Here is a 22,152-nt window from a genome sequence, read left to right as displayed (position 1 = left end):
ATGTGATAATGCATGCTGTTCAGTGAAACTTAAGATTTTGATGATTTCCAATGGTGCTTTTCCATACTGAGTATTGAAAGAAGGGCGATAAGAATGTAAAGTCATTAGGAGTGTTTGTATTGTTCATTTCTCAAAATGCTTTGCTTGCTGAGTTCTTGTGTAGGTTGAAGGGTTGGTACTGGATCATGGAGCACGCCACCCAGATATGAAAAAACGGGCTGAAAACTGTTACATCCTTACCTGCAATGTCTCACTAGAATATGAAAAAAGGTGTGGTTCACATAAAGTGTTATCTATCTCTGTTGGTCTACTAAACTTCAGTTTTTGGAGTCGGATCAATCAATTATTTTGAGTCTTTGATAGTCTTAGTTAGGTCCACAGTATGCGTCACACTTGGCCATGATTTGTTAAGGAGTGCATATAAATATAGTACACACTATACAGTTTGTAGTTTGGATGTGTGTGATGGGGATAATGGCATGCTGAGCCTTTATGGACTGGGTTCAGGCACATGAGTACTACCTTAATGTAGTCAGTTGGGCTAGCAGCCCAGCTTGTGTTGCTTGCACGAAAAGTAAAAGCATCAAAATATGAGATACTTGCTAAGACATCTGAGGGTTTTTCTAGAGAAATGTGAAATCTCTATTCAAAGGGGGTGTTAAATGTGAACTGTATCACTAGAGATGGCCATGTAGCCATGTGTATCATCAACACCAAAATCATGACCATGCGTCATCCAACCATCTCGAAACTCCTTATATGTCATGCCCGTGTGAATGTGTATGGCAATGTCACCCACATCCTAAAGCAACTCACAAGGGTTGATGAGAAGTCGAATTTGGTGTCCATATCATCAAACAAGGTCCGTCAAAAGAGACTTGTCTTGGGATCTCTATCCCCTACAATGGACTTTGGCATTCCATGATGCTTGAACACTTGTGCAAGATATATCTTAATCATATGCTCAGCTTTGATGGTCTTCTTGACCGGCAAGGAGTGAACCCGCTTGCTAAACCTGTCCACAATTGTCCAAATAGTATCATTACCTTGTTGGGTCCACGGCAAGTGCATAATGAAATCCATTGTAATATTTTTCCATGGTTGCGTGGGAATAGGCAATGTGGTTGAAGCAATCCTGGAGTTTTTTGTCTTTCGAATTTCACCTTCTGACAGGTTATATATGCACGTGTCTCTATGTCCTTCCGCATACATGGCTAAAAGACACATCGCTCAATCATGTGCGTAGTAGGCATTATGCCTCTATGACCAACATATGGAGAAGCATGTTACTTATCCAAACCTTTTGTCTCATGTTAGCACGACACATACTGTCTTTTATTAGATAACCCTCTTTGATCACAAAGGAGGCATGTGCATGATAAAATCAGCATTCCTATGATACAAATCACGCATGGCAGACAAGTTTCCATGAGAGGCAACCAAGATAGTTGCTACATACGGCTTTCGTGACAATGCATTTGCCACTACATTCTTCTTTCTTGGAGTGTACAAGATTTGAACAGTGAAAATAAAACATAGAGAGGAAATTAGCCATCCTCATATACTTGGGTAAGAAAATATCTTGTACTCTGGTGATCTGTCTTGATAGTGAAATTAGTCTCCAAGAAGTTAATGTTTCCATATGGTTAGTATATAAATGACAGGCAAGAGTTCTTTCTCATAAATGCCAAGAGAGAGCTTTACATCATGCAGTCTATGGCTCTCATATGCCACATCATGTCCCTCTTGATTTTGGACAGCTCCTTTACAGTTTTCATTGAGATGCATCACATTCCACACTGAATGGTTTTTGCAAATCCGAAATGATCAACACTGGGCCATGTGTAGTTGTATCTTTCAATTTGAGGAATACATCTCTCTCTACGTCAGTGCATTTAAATATAGTCTTCTTCTTTGCCAAGTCAGCAAAGGAGAAGCAATCCATGCAAAATGTTGAATGAACTTGCAATAGTAAGAGCATAATTCAAGAAAACTACGGATCTCATGCACCGATCTTAATTCGAGCCAATTCCGAATTGCATCAATCTTTGCAAGATCTATTCGCACTCCATCTTTGGACACAATATGCCCAAGATAGTGTATCTTTGACAAGAAGAATCCACTCTTCTTCGCATATATGAAGAGTTTATGCTTTCAGAGTTCTTTAAAAACAATAGTCAAATGAGCTCTATGCTCTTCTTCGGTCTTCTAGAAGACTAGGATCTTATCCAAGAAGATACTTGTAAAGTTCTTGTACCCATGGAATATGCGATCTATCATTCGATTGAGTGTCGTTTGGACATTCATAAGACCAGAAGGCATAACAAGATACTCATAAATCCCAAATGTTGTCTTGAAAGCGGTTTTATGTACATCCTCAGGCATCACATGCACTTGATGGTACCCACAGTTGAGATCAATTCGGCTAAAGCATGCCGATCCATCCAACTTGTCAAGAATGTCATGTATGTGTGGGATTGGAAACCTCGATTCTTGATGGTGAGCTTATTTAAAGCTCTATAATTCATACACATGCGAAAAGATCCATCCTTCGGGTGAATAATATGGAGAAGTGCTCAACTGAACCAAACCCTTCATTTACCTGCTTCATGATCTCCTCTCTTTAAGATGCACTTACATGATAGACTGGCCTATTAGACAGTGAGCTTCTTCCGGTTGTACGGGTGGCAACTCATCAACAAAACAATCATTGTTCTCTTGCAAAAATTTCAGCCTATCATTACTAAGAGTGTTTACATGCACATTAGTTTCTTTAACATGATTTCGTAGTATAAAAATCAAGTACGCAAAAACACCATTTTTCATTAATTTCTTAAGTTGTACATGAGATACAATGGAGATAGTATCACCCTCTTCACTGGCATAAATCACATGCTCTCTGTCAAACCTCCATGATCTCCCCATAAGGCAAACCTTCAGAACAAACCCTAAACTTGGTTGTCCCCCAAGGACGATGGCCTCCTGCGCAATGGTGCTCCTGCTCCACGCGCCATGCACTCCTGTGTTCCATCCGTTGATGTGTGCCCAACTGGTATCCCTCTCCCCAATAAATAGGGAAGGAACACCCAAAAAGCACACACTATCAATAGCGGACCAAAAAGCACATGTCCGTCCACAACATATTACACTCTAGCTCGTCAATCTGCTTGTCCCTAGCGTGCACATGACATAAGGCAGACCTTCATAACAAACCATAAACCATGAAGGGGATGGAGGCATACTCGCCACCCAACCATGACAGCCATGAGCAAGGTTCACAATCTTGGCCGTTCCCACTGAGCCATGAGCTAGAGCGTCATGCTCTCGTGAGTGCCATGCCATCGTCCTCATCTGGTGTCCTCTACTACCCGGGGTTGTTTCCCAAGGACGACGGTCTCCTGTGCGATGGTTCCACACGCTTTGCACTCCTGTGCTCTGTTTGTCGGTGTGTGCCCAACTGGTACCCCTCCCCCTAATAAATAGGGAAGGAACACCCAAAAAGCACACACTATCAATAGCAGACCAAAAAGCACATGTCCGCCCACAACATATCACACTCTAGCTCTTCAATTTGCCTATCCCTAGCGTGCACATGACACTCTTAGCCTTTATGCATGAAGGTGATTGTAACTTGATTGAACACAATGCTAATCAATACACTTAAATACACTAAGATTTGAAGGACACTTGCTCAAATACAAGAAGTAAATTGCTGAATTGACAAGAGACACACAATGAGCCGGAACGGCCGACCCCTCCCTTGAGTAAATTGTATTACTATTCGAGAAATTCAATACATAGTTTCACGGGCATCCATTGCCAAATCCTCCATGCCAATACATATGAAATTCAGCATTTAGAAAACAATGGTATGTTGATGTAGATCACCAAGGAGCTGCCTTGATGCCCGGCCCGACTTCAGTGTCCATATTCTCTACCATTGGCTCTATGTTCTACCAAGCAAGGTAGCAACATCTTCAAGAGCACATAGGACAAGAGAAATACTACACAGGGCGGCTAAACAAGGAGTCCTGTCCTTCTACTGAGTAAGTAATGACAATACATTGTCCAATTACCTTACCAGTCTTCATAGAAGTTGTTGCAAGCGGAAGCCTTCGCGTTGGAAGCTTTAGAAGTGTTGATATCTTCGATTTGCCGCAATCCTTCGCGACAAAAGTCTTCAAGAGGATGAAGGGAACCTTGGGAAAGCTTCCCCTATGGTTCAACTTGAGAAAGGAAGGCTGAAATTAGGGTTTTCAGCAAAAAGACCAGAAATTACAGCAAAAATGAGAGCTGTTTTGCTGAATTTCAGTCATTGGGAGTGAGTAGGAGAGTGATTAGCACTTGGAAACACTCTTGGAAGCTTGGAAAACACCCTAGCAAGTTGGGTATGGCCATGGAGAGCTTGGAAATGGAGAGAAATGGTGGAAGAACAGAGTTTTCAGCCTCCAAAAATCCTCATGAAGAGAAAACACGAATTTCTCTTAATAAGTGAATTGGGATCCAATCAGGTGAAGGGACATGGGGAGATGCCCATTTATGAGTAAAAGGGGAGAATCAGGGCTTGGACATTGAGTCTTGTCCGCCTCAGGACTTCAGTGAGTGTGAACTTGGAAGAGGTCATAATTTATAAGTGACTTTTGGGCGCCCAAACTTTAATGAAATGGGAACGCACTCACTTATAAATATTGGCCAAGTCCTAAGGGCTATTTGAGCCTAGATCGGAAAATACTTACCACCTGTTCACATGCCACACAACCATGTCAGCAGACAGTTTCACACGCACGGTTCACGGGCGGGCGTCCCTTTACCCGGAACTACACATAGGTCATGCAGGCATGAAAACAACATGTAATTTCATTTGCAGGCAAACACATAAAGATGCTATGCAATGCAGCATTGGCATGAGTAATTTCCGTTCATGAAACCATATAAGACCAGGTGTTTCCAGGCAAGTATACGCAATACCAGACCCAGTGGAAAGCCAATCCTCCAGGCGTTTCCGGGCATGTACACAAAGACACAAGTCCCAGCGGAAAGCCAAGTCCTCCAGGCGTTTCCAGGCATGTACACAAAGGCACAAGTCCCAGCGTCGTCCAGATATTCCGGGCATGATAACATCAAGTCCCAGCGGAATATCATATCCAACTATACAGCATGACACGTGTCAATCACCTGCATAGGCATATTCCATAAGCCATGGACACTAATCCAATATGTACATAGTGTGAAAGCAAGAGTGAACCATTCGGGTGGCCAAATGGTGACATTACCCCCCGCTTCTAAACAGTTGTCCACAACTGAAATGCATCCAAATATGTCTAAAGCACATAGGGGCAATCTTTGAAGAACTCTTCATCTACCCATTTAGCATCAATGGGAAGATTTCACAAGGTAACGCCTCACAACTTTGCCTGCAGCAAGCTTGCGTTCCTTGTGATACACAATCTGCTCTGGTTGCAAGATCTCGTCAAGCTCATCCACTTCTGGTGGATCCTTAATGAGCATTTCACTGGGCTCCGGCCCTACATACTTGCGAAGAAGACTCACATGAAAAGCATTGTGTATGTGCCAATGACTAGGTAATGCCAATCTGAAAGCCACTTCATTGATCTTCTCGATCACTCGAAAAGGTCCATAGTACCTGGTTGCAAGCTTAGGATATGCACTCTCTTTGCCAGGCCTCTTTGCGAGTCTTGCTTTCTCAAATTTCAGCAATACGCAATCATTCTCTTTAACATCCAATTGGCTTCTATGCTTGTCGGCAGCCTTTTTATGCTTGTCTTGTGACCTTGCAATGGCTGTCCGCACCTGAGCAAAAGCAATATCCAAGTCTCTTACATACTCATCAGCTGCAAATATCACATCCTTTGTGCGAAGGATGGGTGGCAAAACCACCTTACCATAAACAATCTCAAACCGGGCCTTTCCCGTAGATGCATGCACCGTGTTGTTGTATGCAAATTCCACAAGCGGTAAGTACTTCTCCCAAGAAGACTTCTGATCCGCCACATAACATTTCAAGAGATCCAACACGGCTGAATTTGCAGCCTCACTTTGCCCATCCGTTTGAGGGTGATTCAATTTGGTGCCCATATTATCAAATAAGGCCCGCCAAAAGAGACTTGTAGTCCTGGGATCTCTATCCCCCACAATGGACTTCGGCATTCCATGATGTTTGAACACTTGTGCAAGATATATTTTAACCATATGCTCAGCTTTGATGGTCTTTTTGACCGGCAAGAAATGAGCTTGCTTGCTAAACTTGTCCACAATTGTCCAAATTGCATCATTACCTTGTTGGGTACGTGGCAAGTCCATAATGAAATACATTGTAATACTTTTCCATGGCTGCGTGGGAATAGGCAATGGCTGAAGCAAACCTGGTACCTTTTGCCTATCAAATTTGACCTTTTGACAGGTGATACATGCATGTACATGTGCCTCTATGTCCTTCCGCATACCTGGCCAAAAGAAATACTGCTCAATCATGTGCGTAGTAGGCATTATACCTCTATGACCAGCATATGGAGGAGCATGGCACTCATCCAAAACCTTTTGCCTCATGTCAGACACCCCACATAGGCAATTATCTTTCATGAGATAACCCTCTTTGATCACATATGAGGCATGTGCATGACCAGTCATCAAATCAGCCCAAATAGTGGCAAAATCAGCATCCGTATGATACAAATCACGCATGGTAGACAAGTCCCCATGAGAAGCAACCGAGATAGCTGCTACATACGGCTTTCGTGACAATGCATCGGCCACTACATTCTTCTTTCCCGGGGTGTGCAAGATCTGAAAATGAAACATAGAGAGGAAATTGGCCATCCTCATATGCTTATCTGACAACTTAGTTTGAGTAAGAAAATACCTCAAACTCTGGTGATCTGTCTTCACAGTGAAATCAGTCCCAAGAAGGTAATGTTTCCATATAGTAAGTGCATGAATTACAGCCAAGAGCTCTTTCTCATAAATGCCAAGAGATAGCTCTGCATCATGCAATCTACGACTCTCATAAGCCACGGCATGTCCCTCTTGATTAAGGACAACCCCTATGCAATTTCCAGATGCATCACATTCCACACAAAAAGGCTTTTGCAAATCTGGAACGATCAACACTGGACCATGAGTAGTTGCATCTTTCAATTTGAGGAATGCATCTCTCTCTACATTAGTCCATTTGAACACGGCCTTCTTCTTTGTCAAATCATGCAAAGGAGAAGCAATCCATGCAAAGTGCCGAATGAACCTGCGGTAGTAAGAGCATAATCTAAGAAAACTACGGATCTCATGCACTGAACTCAATTCAGGCCAATTCCGAATTGCATCAATCTTTGCAGGATCCATCCGCACTCCATCTTTGGACACAATAGGCCCAAGATAATGTATCTCTGACAAGAAGAACTCACTCTTCTTTGCATTTATGAAGAGTTTATGCTTATGGAGCTCTTTAAAAACAATAGCCAAATGAGCTTTATGCTCTTCTTCGGTCTTCGAGAAGACTAGTATGTCATCAAAGAAGACACCTGTAAATTTTCTGTACCCACGGAATATGCGATCCATCATTCTATTGAATGTAGCCGGGGCATTTGTAAGACCAAAAGGCATAACAAGATACTCATAAAGCCCAAATGCTATCCTGAAAGCAGTTTTGTGTACATCCTCAGGCACTACACGCACTTGATGATATCCACTCTTGAGATCAATTCGGCTAAAGCATGCCGATTCATCCAACTTGTCAAGGATGTCGTCTATGTGTGGAATCGGAAACCTATTCTTGATGGTAAGCTTATTCAAAGCTCTATAATCCACACACATACGAAAGGATCCATCCTTCTTTTGAACTAAGAGGACGGGTGAACAATATGGGGAAGAGCTTGGCTGAACCAAACCTTTCTCAAGAAGCTCATTCACTTGCTTCTTCATGATCTCCTCTTTTTGGGATGCACTTACACGATAGGCTGGCCTATTAGGTGGTGAACTACCCGGCACAAGATCAATGCGATGATCTTCTGGTCGTACAGGTGGTAACTCATTTGGTAACTCATCAGCAAAACAATCATTGTGCTCTCGCAAAAATTTCAGCCTATCATTACTAAGAGTGTTTACATGTACATTGTTTTTCTCAACATGATCTCGTACAAAAATCAAGTACGCAAAAACACTCTTTTTCATTAGTTTCTTAATTTGTACATGAGATACAAGGGGAATGGTATCACCCTCTTCACCAGCATCAATTACATGTTCTCGGCCTTTATGCATGAAGATGATCCTGTTAGTCTTGTAAGCCTTGCACGGATCAATACGTGTATACCAAGGCTTTCCAAGCAATACATCACAACCATTCAAAGGCGCCACAAGAAAATCCTCATGATCCACATAGCCTTGAATGTGTATGCGCAACTTGCCAAAAATAGGCATGACCTGCACTTCTCTACCAACAAAGGCAGCCCTTGCTTCAATTTGAGGACCCATGTCCTCCACTTCAATACCCAAAGCAGCTGGCATCTGAGTGGGTATGAAATTCTCCGATGCACAATCATCAAACATGAACAAAGCGGGTTGATCTTTGAGCTGTCCCCAAGCTTTACATACAATCCTATCTTTGCTATCATGTGAAGTGTTGCCCTGCACATCCGGAACCATATGCACATTAGGCTTCGGTACATTAGCATTTTCAGCTTTGTTCTTCTTATTTGGGCATGCTCTTGCCATGTGCTCAGTGCTGCCACAAGTAAAGCATTTGCCTTCACGCATATATTGCTCCTTCTTCTCAGCACTAAGACCAAAGTTTGCCGGCTTATAAGGGCGCTTGTTAGCAAACTTATTTTCAGCTTTTGGACCTGATTTGGCTTGGTTTTGGTCCCTTTTAGGTGGCTGTCCATCATTTTGCAGGTTTTGGACAGCCCTCTCTTTGCCTTGAAATGAGGGTTTAGTCTTATTGGATCGACTCAATTTGAGTTCCAATTGCTCGGTGGCGGTGGCGGCTGCGATTAGTTGGTGTGAGGTATGACCAGGATACATTTGTAATCCCGCTTTGTACACGGGTTGCAATCCCGATTGAAACCTTCTCTTCCTTTCCGCCTCGGTGACATGCATAAATGGAGACACCTCCAAAAGCACTTTCCAAAACTTTTGTACATATGCATTTACCGATTCCCTCTCATTTTGCTTTACCCAATCCCACTTCATTGTTATCTCATTCAATGCATTGGGAGGCAAGAATTGAGCATAAAACCTCTCCTTGAACTCTTCCCATGATGTAACGGGATTCGGTGAGAGCTTCTCCGTGAGCCACCAATGGGCAGCAGTGCCTTTCATGAACATGCTTACATGCCGGATCATGGATTTCTGAGTGAAATCCTCATCACTGAAAGCAATATCAAACTGGGCAATAAAAGCAAGTGCCTTTGATGCATCGTATTCTCCATGATATGTGTCAAACTTCACAGATTTGTCTCCGGCTTTGAAGTCACGAGACTTTGATGCATGTGTGTGCATCTAAACATGTTTTCCCCCATGATTGTCCATTGGGACAGTCCCTGTAATTGGCATCATTTTTGGACCAAAAGGTGATGCATAAGGCATAGATACATGTGCCCTGTAAGCATGAGGCATGGCTGGCCCCTCCACATGCATTGATACATTTTCAGCCATAAGTTCTCCCTCACGAGCACACTCGAAGGCATGAGTGGCATGAGAGATACGCGGAATACCTGCACCAACAGAAAATTGCAGCCCATGTTGCATGTGTTGTGCATGTACATTTTCAGCCGGCAATGGCATTTGACATACATTTTGATCACTGCCATAAACATTGTATCCTTCACGGGCTACATGAGGTATTCTTGCATGGCGTAAAGTCACTGATTGTTCCTCTCCCATCGCATGGAGGTTCATCCTCTTAGACATAAGTTCTTGTTCGAGTACTTGTGGGGATTCCAAGACATGTGGGATGGTTGCCTTTTCTACATAGGCATCCTCGGTACGAGCCAAGTATGCACGTGCTGCATCTCTCGGTTGCATGTGCAACTCTTGAGCAATCATTGCCATTGCATGATCCATATAAGATTCAGCTTTCTTGGCCTTCAAACGGTCATGTACCAATGGATCCTCGCGGCGATAGAGATTCAATTCTTCTTGTTGTGCATGGAGAAGAGCCTGCATACGAGTAAGTTCAGCCCTCAAGACTATGGACTCTTCTTCTTGCATCTTCTCTTTGCCACGGGACGGCTTTCCCACATATTCAAGTTCCCTATTGTGCACCACATGAGTTTGCTCATCCTGTAAAGCATTGGAGGCATGCATTTCATTGTCCCTGCCTCTTGTATTAGCATCTCCAACATTCATTGTATGGCTGTCCATAATGTTCTAAGTGTAGAGATAGCTAGTGTTCACGGTGATCGTCTCTCACGATAGAAGTGAAAGAGAACCGTATGCTCTGATACCAATGTAACTTGGTTAAACACAATGCTAATCAATACACTTAAATACACTAAGATTTGAAGGACACTTGCTCAAATACAAGAAGTAAATTGCTGAATTGACAAGAGGCACACAATGAGCCGGAACGGCCGACCCCTCCCTTGAGTAAATTGTATTACGATTGAAGAAATTCAATACATAGTTTCACGGGCATCCATTGTCAAATCCTCCATGCCAATGCATATGAAATTTAGCATTTAGAAAACAATGGTATGTCGATGTAGATCACCAAGGAGCTGCCTTGATGCCCGGCCCGACTTCAGTGCCCATATTCTCTACCATTGGCTCTATGTTCTACCAAGCAAGGTAGCAACATCTTCAAGAGCACATAGGACAAGAGAAATACTACACAGGGCGGCTAAACAAGGAGTCCTGCCCTTCTACTGAGTAAGTAATGACAATACATTGTCCAATTACCTTACCAGTCTTCGTAAAAGTTGTTGCAAGCGGAAGCCTTCGCATTGGAAGCTTTAGAAGTGTTGATATCTTCGATTTGCCGCAATCCTTCGCGACAAAAGTCTTCAAGAGGATGAAGGGAACCTTGGGAAAGCTTCCCCTATGGTTCAACTTGAGAAAGGAAGGCTGAAATTAGGGTTTTCAGCAAAAAGACCAAAAATTACGGCAAAAATGAGAGCTGTTTTGCTGAATTTCAGTCATTGGGAGTGAGTAGGAGAGTGATTAGCACTTGGAAACACTCTTGGAAGCTTGGAAAACACCCTAGCAAGTTGGGTATGGCTATCGAGAGCTTGGAAATGGAGAGAAATGGTGGAAAAACAGAGTTTTCAGCCTCCAAAAATCCTCATGAAGAGAAAACACGAATTTCTCTTAATAAGTAAGTGAATTGGGGTCCAATCAGGTGAAGGGACATGAGGAGATGTCCATTTATGAGTAAAAGGGGAGGATCAGGTCCTGGACATTGAGTTTTGTCCGCCTCGGGACTTCAGTGAGTGTGAACTTGGAAGAGGTCATAATTTATAAGTGATTTTTGGGCGTCCAAACTTTAATGAAATGGGAACGCACTCACTTATAAATATTGGCCAAGTCCTAAGGGCTATTTGAGCCTAGATCGGAAAATACTTACCATCTGTTCACATACCACACAACCATGTCAGCAGATAGTTTCACACGCACGGTTCACGGGCGGGCGTCCCCTTACCCGGAACTACACATAGGTCATGCAGGCATGAAAACAACATGCAATTTCATTTGCAGGTAAACACATAAAGATGCTGTGCAATGCAGCATTGGCATGAGTAATTTCTGTTCATGAAACCATATAAGACCAGGTGTTTCCAGGCAAGTATACGCAATACCAGACCCAGTGGAAAGTCAATCCTCCAGGCGTTTCCGGGCATGTACACAAAGGCACAAGTCCCAGCGGAAAGCCAAGTCCTCCAGGCGTTTCCAGGCATGTACACAAAGGCACAAGTCCCAACGGAAAGCCAAGTCCTCCAGATATTCCGGGCATGATAACATCAAGTCCCAGCGGAATATCATATCCAACTATACAGCATGACGCGTGTCAATCACCTGCATAGGCATATTCCATAAGCCGTGGACACTAATCCAATATGTACATAGTGTGAAAGCAAGAGTGAACCATTCGGGTGGCCAAATGGTGACATTACCCCCCGCTTCTAAACAGTTGTCCGCAACTGAAATGCATCCAAATATGTCAACCTCAATGTGTTACCATGATCAACCTCAATGCATGTATCATTGGTATCAGAGCATCAGGTTGGTGACCCAATTCAGCTACCTAAAAAGTGAGAGCATCCAGTGGATGATAATACTATGGTCTAGAAAAACCACCTAGGTGTCCACCATGTCGAGAGAGACATCGCATCAAGAAGAAAGCCAATAGGAAGTTATGGAGGCACAAAGTCTCCAAAGCGACAGACCAAAGAAAGTATGCTTCTGCCAAGCACAGAGGAGCTCTTGAGAATAATGATGGAGCAAATAAATTCATTGAAGATGTAGCTTGCCGTAGAAAAAGAGAAGCCCAAAGAAGGCCTCTTAGATCTGGCAAAAATGTTCTTTGATCTGGAGCAACAAAGAAGAAAAGACGATGAAAGACGTGAAGACGTAAGAACAAAAGTTGAAGAATAAAAAAATAAAGAAGAACAGAGACGTGCGGAGGAACGAAGGGATAAGGAAGCCACACACAAGTGTGAGGAAGACATCTGCCATCGAGAAGAAGCCAACCGAGAGTTAGAGCTAAGACTCAATTGGGAGGCTATGCATATGCAACATCAGTAGACAATGGCACAGATTTTGGCATCCCTCCCCAAGATGGCTCCGAATCCTTCATCCTGCACCACCCCTACCACCACTGTCATCCGAACTTACCAAACTTTAGTAAGTATGATGGTAAGTGCGATCTTGTCAATTTATTCATCAGTTTGAAGCACATTTTTCTTTAGCGAAAATCAGAGATCCACAGGACAAAGACCATGTGGCAGCACCCCAACTCACTGGAGAAGCTGTTAGTTGATGGCAATATTGGTCTCAACTTCACACAGATCCATTCACAAGCTAATTTCAATTTGAGTGGGCTACTTTTGTGGCTGACCTTAAGGCCCGTTTTCTTCCTCCACACTATATGACCAATCTTGAGGACAAGTTTTACAAACCCACTCACAATGGGTCTCGTGTTTTGACCTATTCCAACAAGGTCATTACCGCGGCCCAATAGTTGGGTATATGAGAAGAAGACAAGCTGAAACAGTTCATTAGAGGCTTAGGCACAAACATTAGGTACCTATTTGGGAATTTTGAGCCTCAGACTTATGCACGTGTATTGAAGTCTGACCCTCGCTTAGAATCAAGAACTGATGTTGAATGGAGGTAAGCCCAAGCAGGTACAGCCTAATCTTGCTAAAGCCCCAGCAGCAGTCATCTACCGAGTAGGCATCTACCTAGGGTGAGGGGGCTCACAACAACAAAGACCAAAAGGACCAAAAGAAAAATTCGTAGGGTCAAATTAGGAAATAAGAAAGATTCCATGCCCAAGAAGACTCCAGAGAAAAAAGCAAAGGAGGGCGTCATTGGAGATTACCTCCAGCCAGATGAGCAGACACGATACAAGGTAGAGAACCGTTGTTTCTTCTGTCACACTGCAGGACACGGGATGAAGGATTGCACTAAGTGGCAAGCTGAAAAGTCTACCAAGGCACCCACTTCCACAGTCGCAATCGTAGCATCCCCAGCTATTGCCCGTTTTGAATTCAGTTCCACTAGTGGTATTTGATTTTAAGCAGGGGGGAGGTTGAGGGGCAACAGAAGGCTCTCATCTGTGCTTATGGCACTGCAAGGGGACGAGACGCATATACTTGGGAATGGTGAAAAACTTGAATTTAGAAACAAAAGCAAAATGAATAACACAAAACAAAAAAAACGGCCAATTCCTACGCTTACACCAAAGGTCAAACATTTTTGATTGCTCATTGATTGTTTCATTAGCAAGACTTGTCTATACCAATTACACTACATTCGGTGTGCAAGGGCATGGGTGTGTGTATGTTTGTAAGGCATATACATATGCAGATGTATACTGTGCTGGAAGCTTGAGGCCTTTGTTTTAGAGGCGTTTAAAAAAAATGCTTTGAAACTTAAGGTTTTGAATCTGATTAATCGTTTCTTGTGGTTTCTCGCTAAAACATCTGGTAACCATGCCTACACCCAATATAGACTACAAACCTGATAGCACAAGCCCTAATTTTCAGGTTGTTGCACAAATACACTTAAATCATAAGTACGTGAAAATTTCGAGCATTTAAGATGGTGTAGCTCCAAGGTCAGATCATTGTGGAGCTTTAGACTAGACTAATACCTAGCTCACCCAAGCTGTGGTGTTTTGTAAAACCAAAGCCCATCCCATCCAGGTGTTAAGGCTAGAGTTTAGCCGAATACCTTTATTCTATGCCTAGTCCAATGGAAATCCTTGAAACATGAAGGAAACAGACATTGGCTTGTGCATAATCTGCAGATGTGCTCCTCCTGTTGTGTATTGGTATACTCCCTGCTCTCCCTATCTCAATCTGAAGGTGTTTAGAGGATACCCTCAACTATTACCAATGGTAATCCCTCATGTCGTGAGACGTGTGCCAGTGGAGGTGACGAGCACATCCAATGAACCCATCCAGGATGGCTATGAGAGTACCAAGAGCTACTCTGCCCCTCGTGCATTGATGAGATCTCCAATTTCATTGATAGATTGGGGGGCAAACGCTCATGAGTGGTTCAGATGATGGTATCTATTCTTTCAGTTGGAGATGATATAGTCCTCATCTTGAACTCAGCCACAGGATTGCAGAGAGACCGCTCATGAGTGGTTCAGATGATGGTATCTATTCTTTCAGTTGGAGATGATATAGTCCTCATCTTGAACTCAGCCACAGGATTGCAGAGATACTTGGATAATTTACAGGCCTTTTGTTACAAGAGGGACCTCAGTGTGAATTTCGGTAAAACCAAGACCTCATATCAAGGCCTACCTTTTACAAAGGCAGGCCAAAAAGAAAGAGTGGTTTCATCCTTCCAGGATGGTTATTTTATATGTTAAAAACCATTCTGGAAGTATTTGCTGTAACTGCTAATCAACCTTGAAATTTTTCAGTGAGATAATTGCAGTGGTTATTTTATATGCTAAAAACTACTCTGGAAGTGCAAACTGGTACTCCTAATTAACCTTGAAAATTTTCAGTGAGATAAATGCAGGGTTCTTTTATCACAATGCGGAACAAAGGGAGCAGATGGTTGCAGCTGAACGGAGAAGCGTAGATGAGAAAGTTCAAAAGATAATTGATCTAAAGAAGAAGGTAACTGAGCTTTGTTTGATTATCATGTTCATGCCAGCTATCTTTTAGAGGAGTGTATTGAGTGTCTGAACTGATGTGTTGCTTAAAATGTGCAGGTTTGTGAAGGAACTGACAAGAGTTTTGTGGTAATCAATCAAAAAGGCATTGATCCAATGTCTCTCGATTTACTGGCGAGGAATGGTGTAAGTCTTCTAAATTTTCCCTCCTATAAATACCCATTATTGCTTGCTTTTGAATATTTGGCCTTCTTAGGAAGGAAGCTAGTGTGTCCTGTTGGTACAGATACTGCTAGCCTGTTTGAGGTGAGAGTGCATCACCTCTGAGAGTTCGATGCACAGGTCTGAGAAGTAACACTGAAAACTGCTTGCTGTAGATTGTGGCCCTTCGAAGAGCAAAGAGAAGAAATATGGAGCGGTTAGTGCTTGCTTGTGGTGGAGAGGCTGTCAATTCTGTGGATGATCTAACGCCGGATGTTTTGGGATGGGCTGGACTTGTATACGAGCATGTGTTGGGCGAGGAAAAGTACACTTTTGTTGAGGAAGTAAAGAACCCACACTCTTGCACCATCTTAATAAAAGGTTCACACATCATCATACTCTTTTAACCCTGTAAAATTGTTCTTTTGGAGCTTGTGTCAAGGTGTGTTGGACACTCTAGTATGGTCTTTCAAAAAGTCTTTAGCAGTCATGTTAATGGCTGTACTAAAGGTATTATAGAGTAACATTTATCCTTTTTGCATGCCAATTTAATACAATTCTTCATTCACTTGCTGCTTTTTCAATATAGGTCCCAATGACCATACCATTGCACAGATTAAGGATGCTGTTCGAGATGGGCTACGGGCAGTAAAGAACACACTTGAAGATGAGGCTGTTATCCTGGTTGGCATTTCACAACCCTTATCATTGTGCTGTAGGTCTTTGAGCGCTAGTATCACTGACTCAAGGATGCTGAAAGGGTTTGTGCTATCACCCAAGATAACCAGCTTCAGTAAGCATGAGAAGCCAAAAAGTAATCAAAACATCTCTTCTGTGTTTCCCAGGGAGCAGGAGCCTTTGAAGTTGCAGCAAGGCAATATCTTGTGAATGAAGTGAAGAAGACTGTGAAAGGCGTAAGTGTTGTGTCATGAACAAAATATAGTGATGCCCTTTCCCAGAAAGCTGTTCATGCTTGTGACTTGTGCTTAGTAATTGTGCACAAGTGCAATATGTGCTCTCTTTTTTTCTTTTTCTTTTTTGCGCATGTGCGTGTACACTGCTCTTTTATACATGCGTGCATGTGTGCAATACTGTATTTCTCTAGACTAAGGTGCCCCTTGTGCTGAAGAAAGTCCTGCAGAACTTACCAAATGATTTTTCCCAGAGAGACATGGGGGTTGTGTACATATGCATAATGTGCTCTTTTTTTGTTCGCACGTGCACGCATATAGTGCTCTTTTGTGTGCGCGTATACATGCATGCTCCTGTATTACTTGAGACTCAGGTGCCCCTTGTGCTGAAGAGAGTCCTGCAGAAGTTGCCAAATTATCTGAGCTTTTGATAGGTGGATGTGGGGGTCATGTCGTACATGTGCATTATGTGTGCTCTGTGTGTGTGTGTGTGTGTGCATATGGTGTGTTTTGTTTAGCTTGGGGAATATTCTGAGCTTTCAATGGCTGGCGTGGGGGTTGTGCACATGTACATAGTTTACTTAATTTTTTGTGTGCATGCACGGTGCTCATTTGTGCATGCATGTGTGTGCTCCTTATTATTCTAGACTAAGGTGCCCCTTGTGCTGAAGAAAGTCCTGACAGAACAAGTTTTTTTTCCCAACTGGCCTTGGGCCCAAGATCGTCTCGTACTTCTCTTTTTTATCTGCCCATAGGGGCTTTTTTATCCGCCCGCAGGCAATGCTGCCAAGGAAGCACCTTGTGGGTTTTGAACCCAGGATGTCCTGGAGCTAGACAAGCACCTTTACCACTTGAGCTGTCACCTCATCGGCAACTTGCCAAATTATCTTTCTGGATCTTTTCCCAGAAAGACATGGGGGGTCGTGTAAATGTGCATAATGCGCTCTTTTTTTTGTCTGCCTGCATGTGCATGGTGCTCCTTTCTGCGTGCGTGTACATGCGTGCTCCTGTGTTTTACTTCTTGTGCTGAAGAAAAGGTCTTGCAGAAGTTGCCAAATTATGTCTGAGTCTTTTCCTGACCCCAAAACCCAATCCCCCCACCCGTGTGCCCCTTCTCCCAACACACACACTAACCACCACCATCACCACAAAAGAAACCAAGTTTTTGTAATGCACAAACATGGTCTGCCTTTCTAGCACGAGGCATGGGTAGGAAGACACTTCTATTAATGTTATTACTGCATTGTACAGCGAGCACAACTTGGTGTTGAAGCATTTGCGGATGCACTTTTGGTCATTCCAAAAACTCTGGCAGAAAATTCAGGATTGGACACCCAAGACGTTATTATAGCATTGCAGGTGACTGATTCTGTGCCATTGGAGATACTTTGTTGTGATGGATGAAATTTATGATGGATTTTGAGTGTGATTTTATTGCAACTAGACTCTAGTTCTAGAGCTTTTTAAGAAAATAGGGAAAGGCTGCTAGGAGGCCTTTCCCAGAATGAAAATGGGTAGACTGTCGTGGGAAGGCCTCCCAAGGAAAATGGGTGGGCAGCGGTAGCTGTGAGCTCTTTTCCAATCGGAAGGCAGACCGCCGACTGCTTTTCTCTTTTGCCGTAGTTATGGGGAGTGAGGTGGCTTTTGAGTCTGCCATGCCAACAAAAAGCTTAATCATGGGAGTGTAGTGAGTTTTTGTCTGAATTCAGCTGTTCTTCATTCGGCTGCTTGATACTTTCAGAGAGAGCATGACAATGGCGTGGTGGCTGGTTTGAATCATCATACGGGTGAGCCCATGGACCCACACATGGAGGGGATATTTGACAACTACAGTGTCAAGCGGCAAATTATTAATTCAGGGTAACTTCAAAATCCCATGTGTGCTTTATCTTCCCCAAATATTTGTGAACTTTTTACATGGGCCACCAAGCAAGATGTGTACACCTCAAAGCATATGGATGTGAGTATGAACTCTCTTTGTGCTTTCAGGCCTATTATTGCATCACAATTGCTTCTGGTGGATGAGGTTATCAGGGCTGGGAGAAACATGAGGAAGAGTTGAAGTGGTGCTTTTTCCCTGTGTGTTCAAAATTTATCCCAAAGATGATGCCTTCATTGGCATTCTTCGGCCTTCAGGAGAATCGTAGAACAAATTGAGTGATTTTTTACATGATGTTGAGTTAGTGGTCTGATGTGCTGTTTTAAAGTCAAGGATTCAAATTTTCATTGTAATACATTGGAACAGGGGGATAACAAGTTTTTGCCAGGAGAACATGAGAAGTTTTAAGGATTCAAATTTCCATTGTATTACATTGGAACAGGGGGATTACAAGTTTTTGCCAGGAGAACATGAGAAGTTTTGCAGCCTTGAATACTGTCCTTATTTTCTTGTCTTAGCTTTACCCTAGGGAACATGCAAATGTATGCGTGACACTACAGACATTTGCACATGCTGTGGATGTAGCCGGAGAGGCCTTGCCGTATGCAGTAACTGCATCTCGAAGGGTTCAGTGTTGAAGAGGGCTTTTCTTCATCTCAGTGACTTAACTTGTTAATTGATTGATCTTTGTAAAAGAAGTAACACACTGCAGCACATCCTTATCTTCATGCCTTATACAGACCAGTGTATTTTTTGTGAGACAAATCATAGCATGATAATGTCACATAACAGCAAATACACCCACGATATGTATCTGTAGTGTGCCAATTTCATCTCTCTAAGCCGCTTGCTAATCAACTAGCATATGGTGCTCTGCTACCGGAAAGGATTTGAGTGGTGTATTCAAAATGGCAACGTAACATATATAGGTAAAGCAAATGCCATTTTCACGAGTGATAGTTGATGAGTCTGAAGGCTATTTAACAGTGTGAAGGTCAAGTTTATTGAAGTAGATTAAATCCATGATGATAAGTTGCAAAGCCATTGAAGTCAATCCACTGAGCCAGCTCCCCATGCCAATTGACGTGAAGAGGCTGCCATGCGTCTGCAGTAACATGGTGCACCATGGGTTGCTGTCAAGGTATCATATAAGCCTTGGCAAGAGACAGGTAGATGAACTAGGACTGAGTGTGAAGGTGTGGGTTCATATAGTTTTTAGGGGTACAGTGGTGGTTTGTGATAATGTGATTGAAATGATGGTTATGACAGGTGAAGTTCAAAGCTTGCTCTTATGTGTTGTGTTGGAAGGTTTTTGTTTATTGGCTTTTCAGAAAGATATTTTCCTCGTAACTTAATTTTTGCTATTTTGTTTTTTAAATTTTTCTGCTATGGATTTCTATGTTACCTAGAGAAGTGTACCGTGCATGTATCGCATAATTTGACGTACCAAAGATGCAAAAGCCTGACTCACCACAGGGTCTCTATCTCAACTTTAGTTTTTAGAGGTCTGGACATGATTAAGGAGGGTGGCGATGTTGCACTCTCTTAAAGGATATCAGTCTGCTAAGAATATTCGAAAACAAGGTAGGGCTTTCTTCCTAGAAGTGAAAGGAAGGTGGTGCTCGCAAGAGAGATTCCAGGGAGCTAGCTAATTTGTTTTGAGGATTAGATATGATAAGGCAGAGAGATTATCTAGAGTAGCATATTCAAGTAGTCCAATGAGAAGTATTTAACTTTCGTGGAGATCTTGCTCTAATTCTATTAATTCAATTGCTAGCTAGTTTAAAGATATGAATAAAGTGAAGAGAGGGGAGGAGTGAGCACGAAGGGAATTAAGAACTAGGTCCTATAGAGCACCATGTGCAATTAGTCCAATGAGAAGCATTGAACTTTCTCGGAGATCTTGCTCTAATCTATTAATTCAATTGCTAGCTAGTTTAAAGATTAGAATAAGGGGGAGAGAGGGGGGGGGGGAGTGAGCACAAAGGGAAAAAAGAAATAGGTCCTATTTTCTCTCTTTCCTGAATGAGTATGGGTTATGACAGTTAAGGAGGAAATCCCAACATGCTGAAAAATGAACTAAGCTCCAAGTAAAAAATGCCACTCAAATTATTGGTGTGATATCCGACATCTAGTTTCTTCCACCTCTTGGGTGCAGATCCTCTCTGTAAGTGTCGTAGGGGGCTTCATTTTCTCTTTGTGGAGGGGGATTCAACCTTCCTCTCTATCAAAGGGGCTTAATCCTTCCTCTATGGAGGGGTTTAGTTCCCTCCATCTTTACAGAGAGGGTGCAACCTTCCTCTCTACCGATGAGGCTTATCCTTTGGTCCATCACATTTCCAATCTATGCTATCACATTCTCTACCTCAACATTTGCAAGTAATGCTTTTGCATGGAAATGAATCAAGGGAATCTGAAAGACATTCTTAGGATTTTGCCTCCAAAAAACTAATGTTACAACAATTGGAAGCTTTTATCCAATCATGTTGGCATGTCTCATCCTAGATGCTTGGTCACATGAGAAAAGGGCACTTATGTTTGCGGATGTGGATAGAAAGCTAGAGTGCGGATGTTTATCTTTATTTGAGGGTCCCAAAATTAGCATTTGGATTATGAACATCTTGGAGGTCATGCTCCATAACTTTCTCCACGTCACATAAAACGAGAATGGATGGTGAATTTGACTTGAGGTCATTTGTGTATATTACACTTAGGGAGATGCACAAATTTTAGAGTACTTAAACATGCTTATCGAGCCATGACATAGCTAGCCTAGTCAATGAATTCACATGTATTGTGTTTGGGGATTTCATAGGTCTTTGTTAATCAAGTGATATTCATAGGGCACTAACATGTTGATAATTCATTCTCAATCTTACTAAGACTACTTTATTGAACGACTACAAAAAAATAATTGATCTTCATTATTTATCAACATAAAACAAGAATGCCATTAGAAGTGTATTTGTAGGAATTTTGAGTCTTGTTATTAAGAATGGGACAAATGCTTCGATTGTTGAATATAGAAGAAGCCCCTTACAAAATCCTTATAGAATATGTTAATCACCATCAATTTTTTACTAAGTTTGTTTTTTACTATAGTTACACTTTATTGGTGCATATGTGAAAAAAAAAAACCAAACACAAGGTATGGCACGGAGGTGGCACAATTTTCTTTCAACTTATAAACATAGGGGTAAATTTGAATTGACGATTAGAAGGCAATGATCAGAGGGTAGAATCAAAGAGGTTGAATCTCAATCATAGAAGTGAGATCGATGATTCAAGGTCTAGAATTGGTGACGATCAAAGAGATTACATCCAAGAGTCGGATCGTCCCTCACGTTCCAAGATGAATGACCAAAGAGGTTGAATCGTTTGGAAAGTGGGATCGTCCTAGTAGTCGGATCGCCACCACGATCCAAGATTAAACAATTAAAGATATTGAATCGTCCAAGAGTTGGATCGCCATGATCCCAAAATTCAAGATGAGAGATCTGTGAGGTTGAATCACGATTTGAGAAGTAGAATTGGTGATCAAAGAGATTGAATCATCTAGAAAATTGAATAGTCTAGGAGTCGGATCACCATGATCTAAGATTAACAAATCAACGAGGTTGAATCATTTGGAAAGTGGGATCGTCTAGATCAACGAGGTTGAATCGTTTGGAAAGTGGGATCGTCTAGGAGTCGGATCACTGATGATGAAAGGTGTGGGATCACTGATGATGAAAGGTGTGAGATTGGGGAGGTGAGATAGCGATCAGTGAGATTGACGATCAAAGATGCCAAATTGGGAAAAAAAAAAGTGTGATCGCACAATTGGAAAAAAAAAGAAAAAGTGTGATCGC

The 22,152-nt window shown here is 42.4% G+C and overlaps 1 protein-coding gene across 1 annotated transcript in view; it reads left to right on the top strand.

Annotated features, from left to right (window-relative positions):
- The window catches only part of LOC147604314 (T-complex protein 1 subunit zeta 1-like), a 91,858-nt gene extending 72,862 nt beyond the window's left edge, over positions 1-18,996 (top strand). The window contains exons 7-15 of the mRNA XM_086795684.1: positions 164-270; positions 15,200-15,314; positions 15,410-15,496; positions 15,688-15,892; positions 16,101-16,195; positions 16,357-16,425; positions 17,674-17,781; positions 18,164-18,282; positions 18,412-18,996. Coding sequence (XP_086651810.1) covers positions 164-270; positions 15,200-15,314; positions 15,410-15,496; positions 15,688-15,892; positions 16,101-16,195; positions 16,357-16,425; positions 17,674-17,781; positions 18,164-18,282; positions 18,412-18,484 — 978 coding nt within the window. The 3' untranslated portion in view covers positions 18,485-18,996. The remainder of the gene's footprint in view (positions 1-163; positions 271-15,199; positions 15,315-15,409; positions 15,497-15,687; positions 15,893-16,100; positions 16,196-16,356; positions 16,426-17,673; positions 17,782-18,163; positions 18,283-18,411) is intronic.
- The last annotated feature ends 3,156 nt before the right edge of the window (positions 18,997-22,152 follow it).

Source organism: Cibotium barometz, chromosome 62 (assembly GCF_041138505.1).
Source record: "Cibotium barometz isolate CiBa-2024 chromosome 62, ASM4113850v1, whole genome shotgun sequence".
NCBI classification, from domain to species: domain Eukaryota; kingdom Viridiplantae; phylum Streptophyta; class Polypodiopsida; order Cyatheales; family Cibotiaceae; genus Cibotium; species Cibotium barometz.
This window is presented reverse-complemented; position numbering and strand designations above follow the sequence as displayed.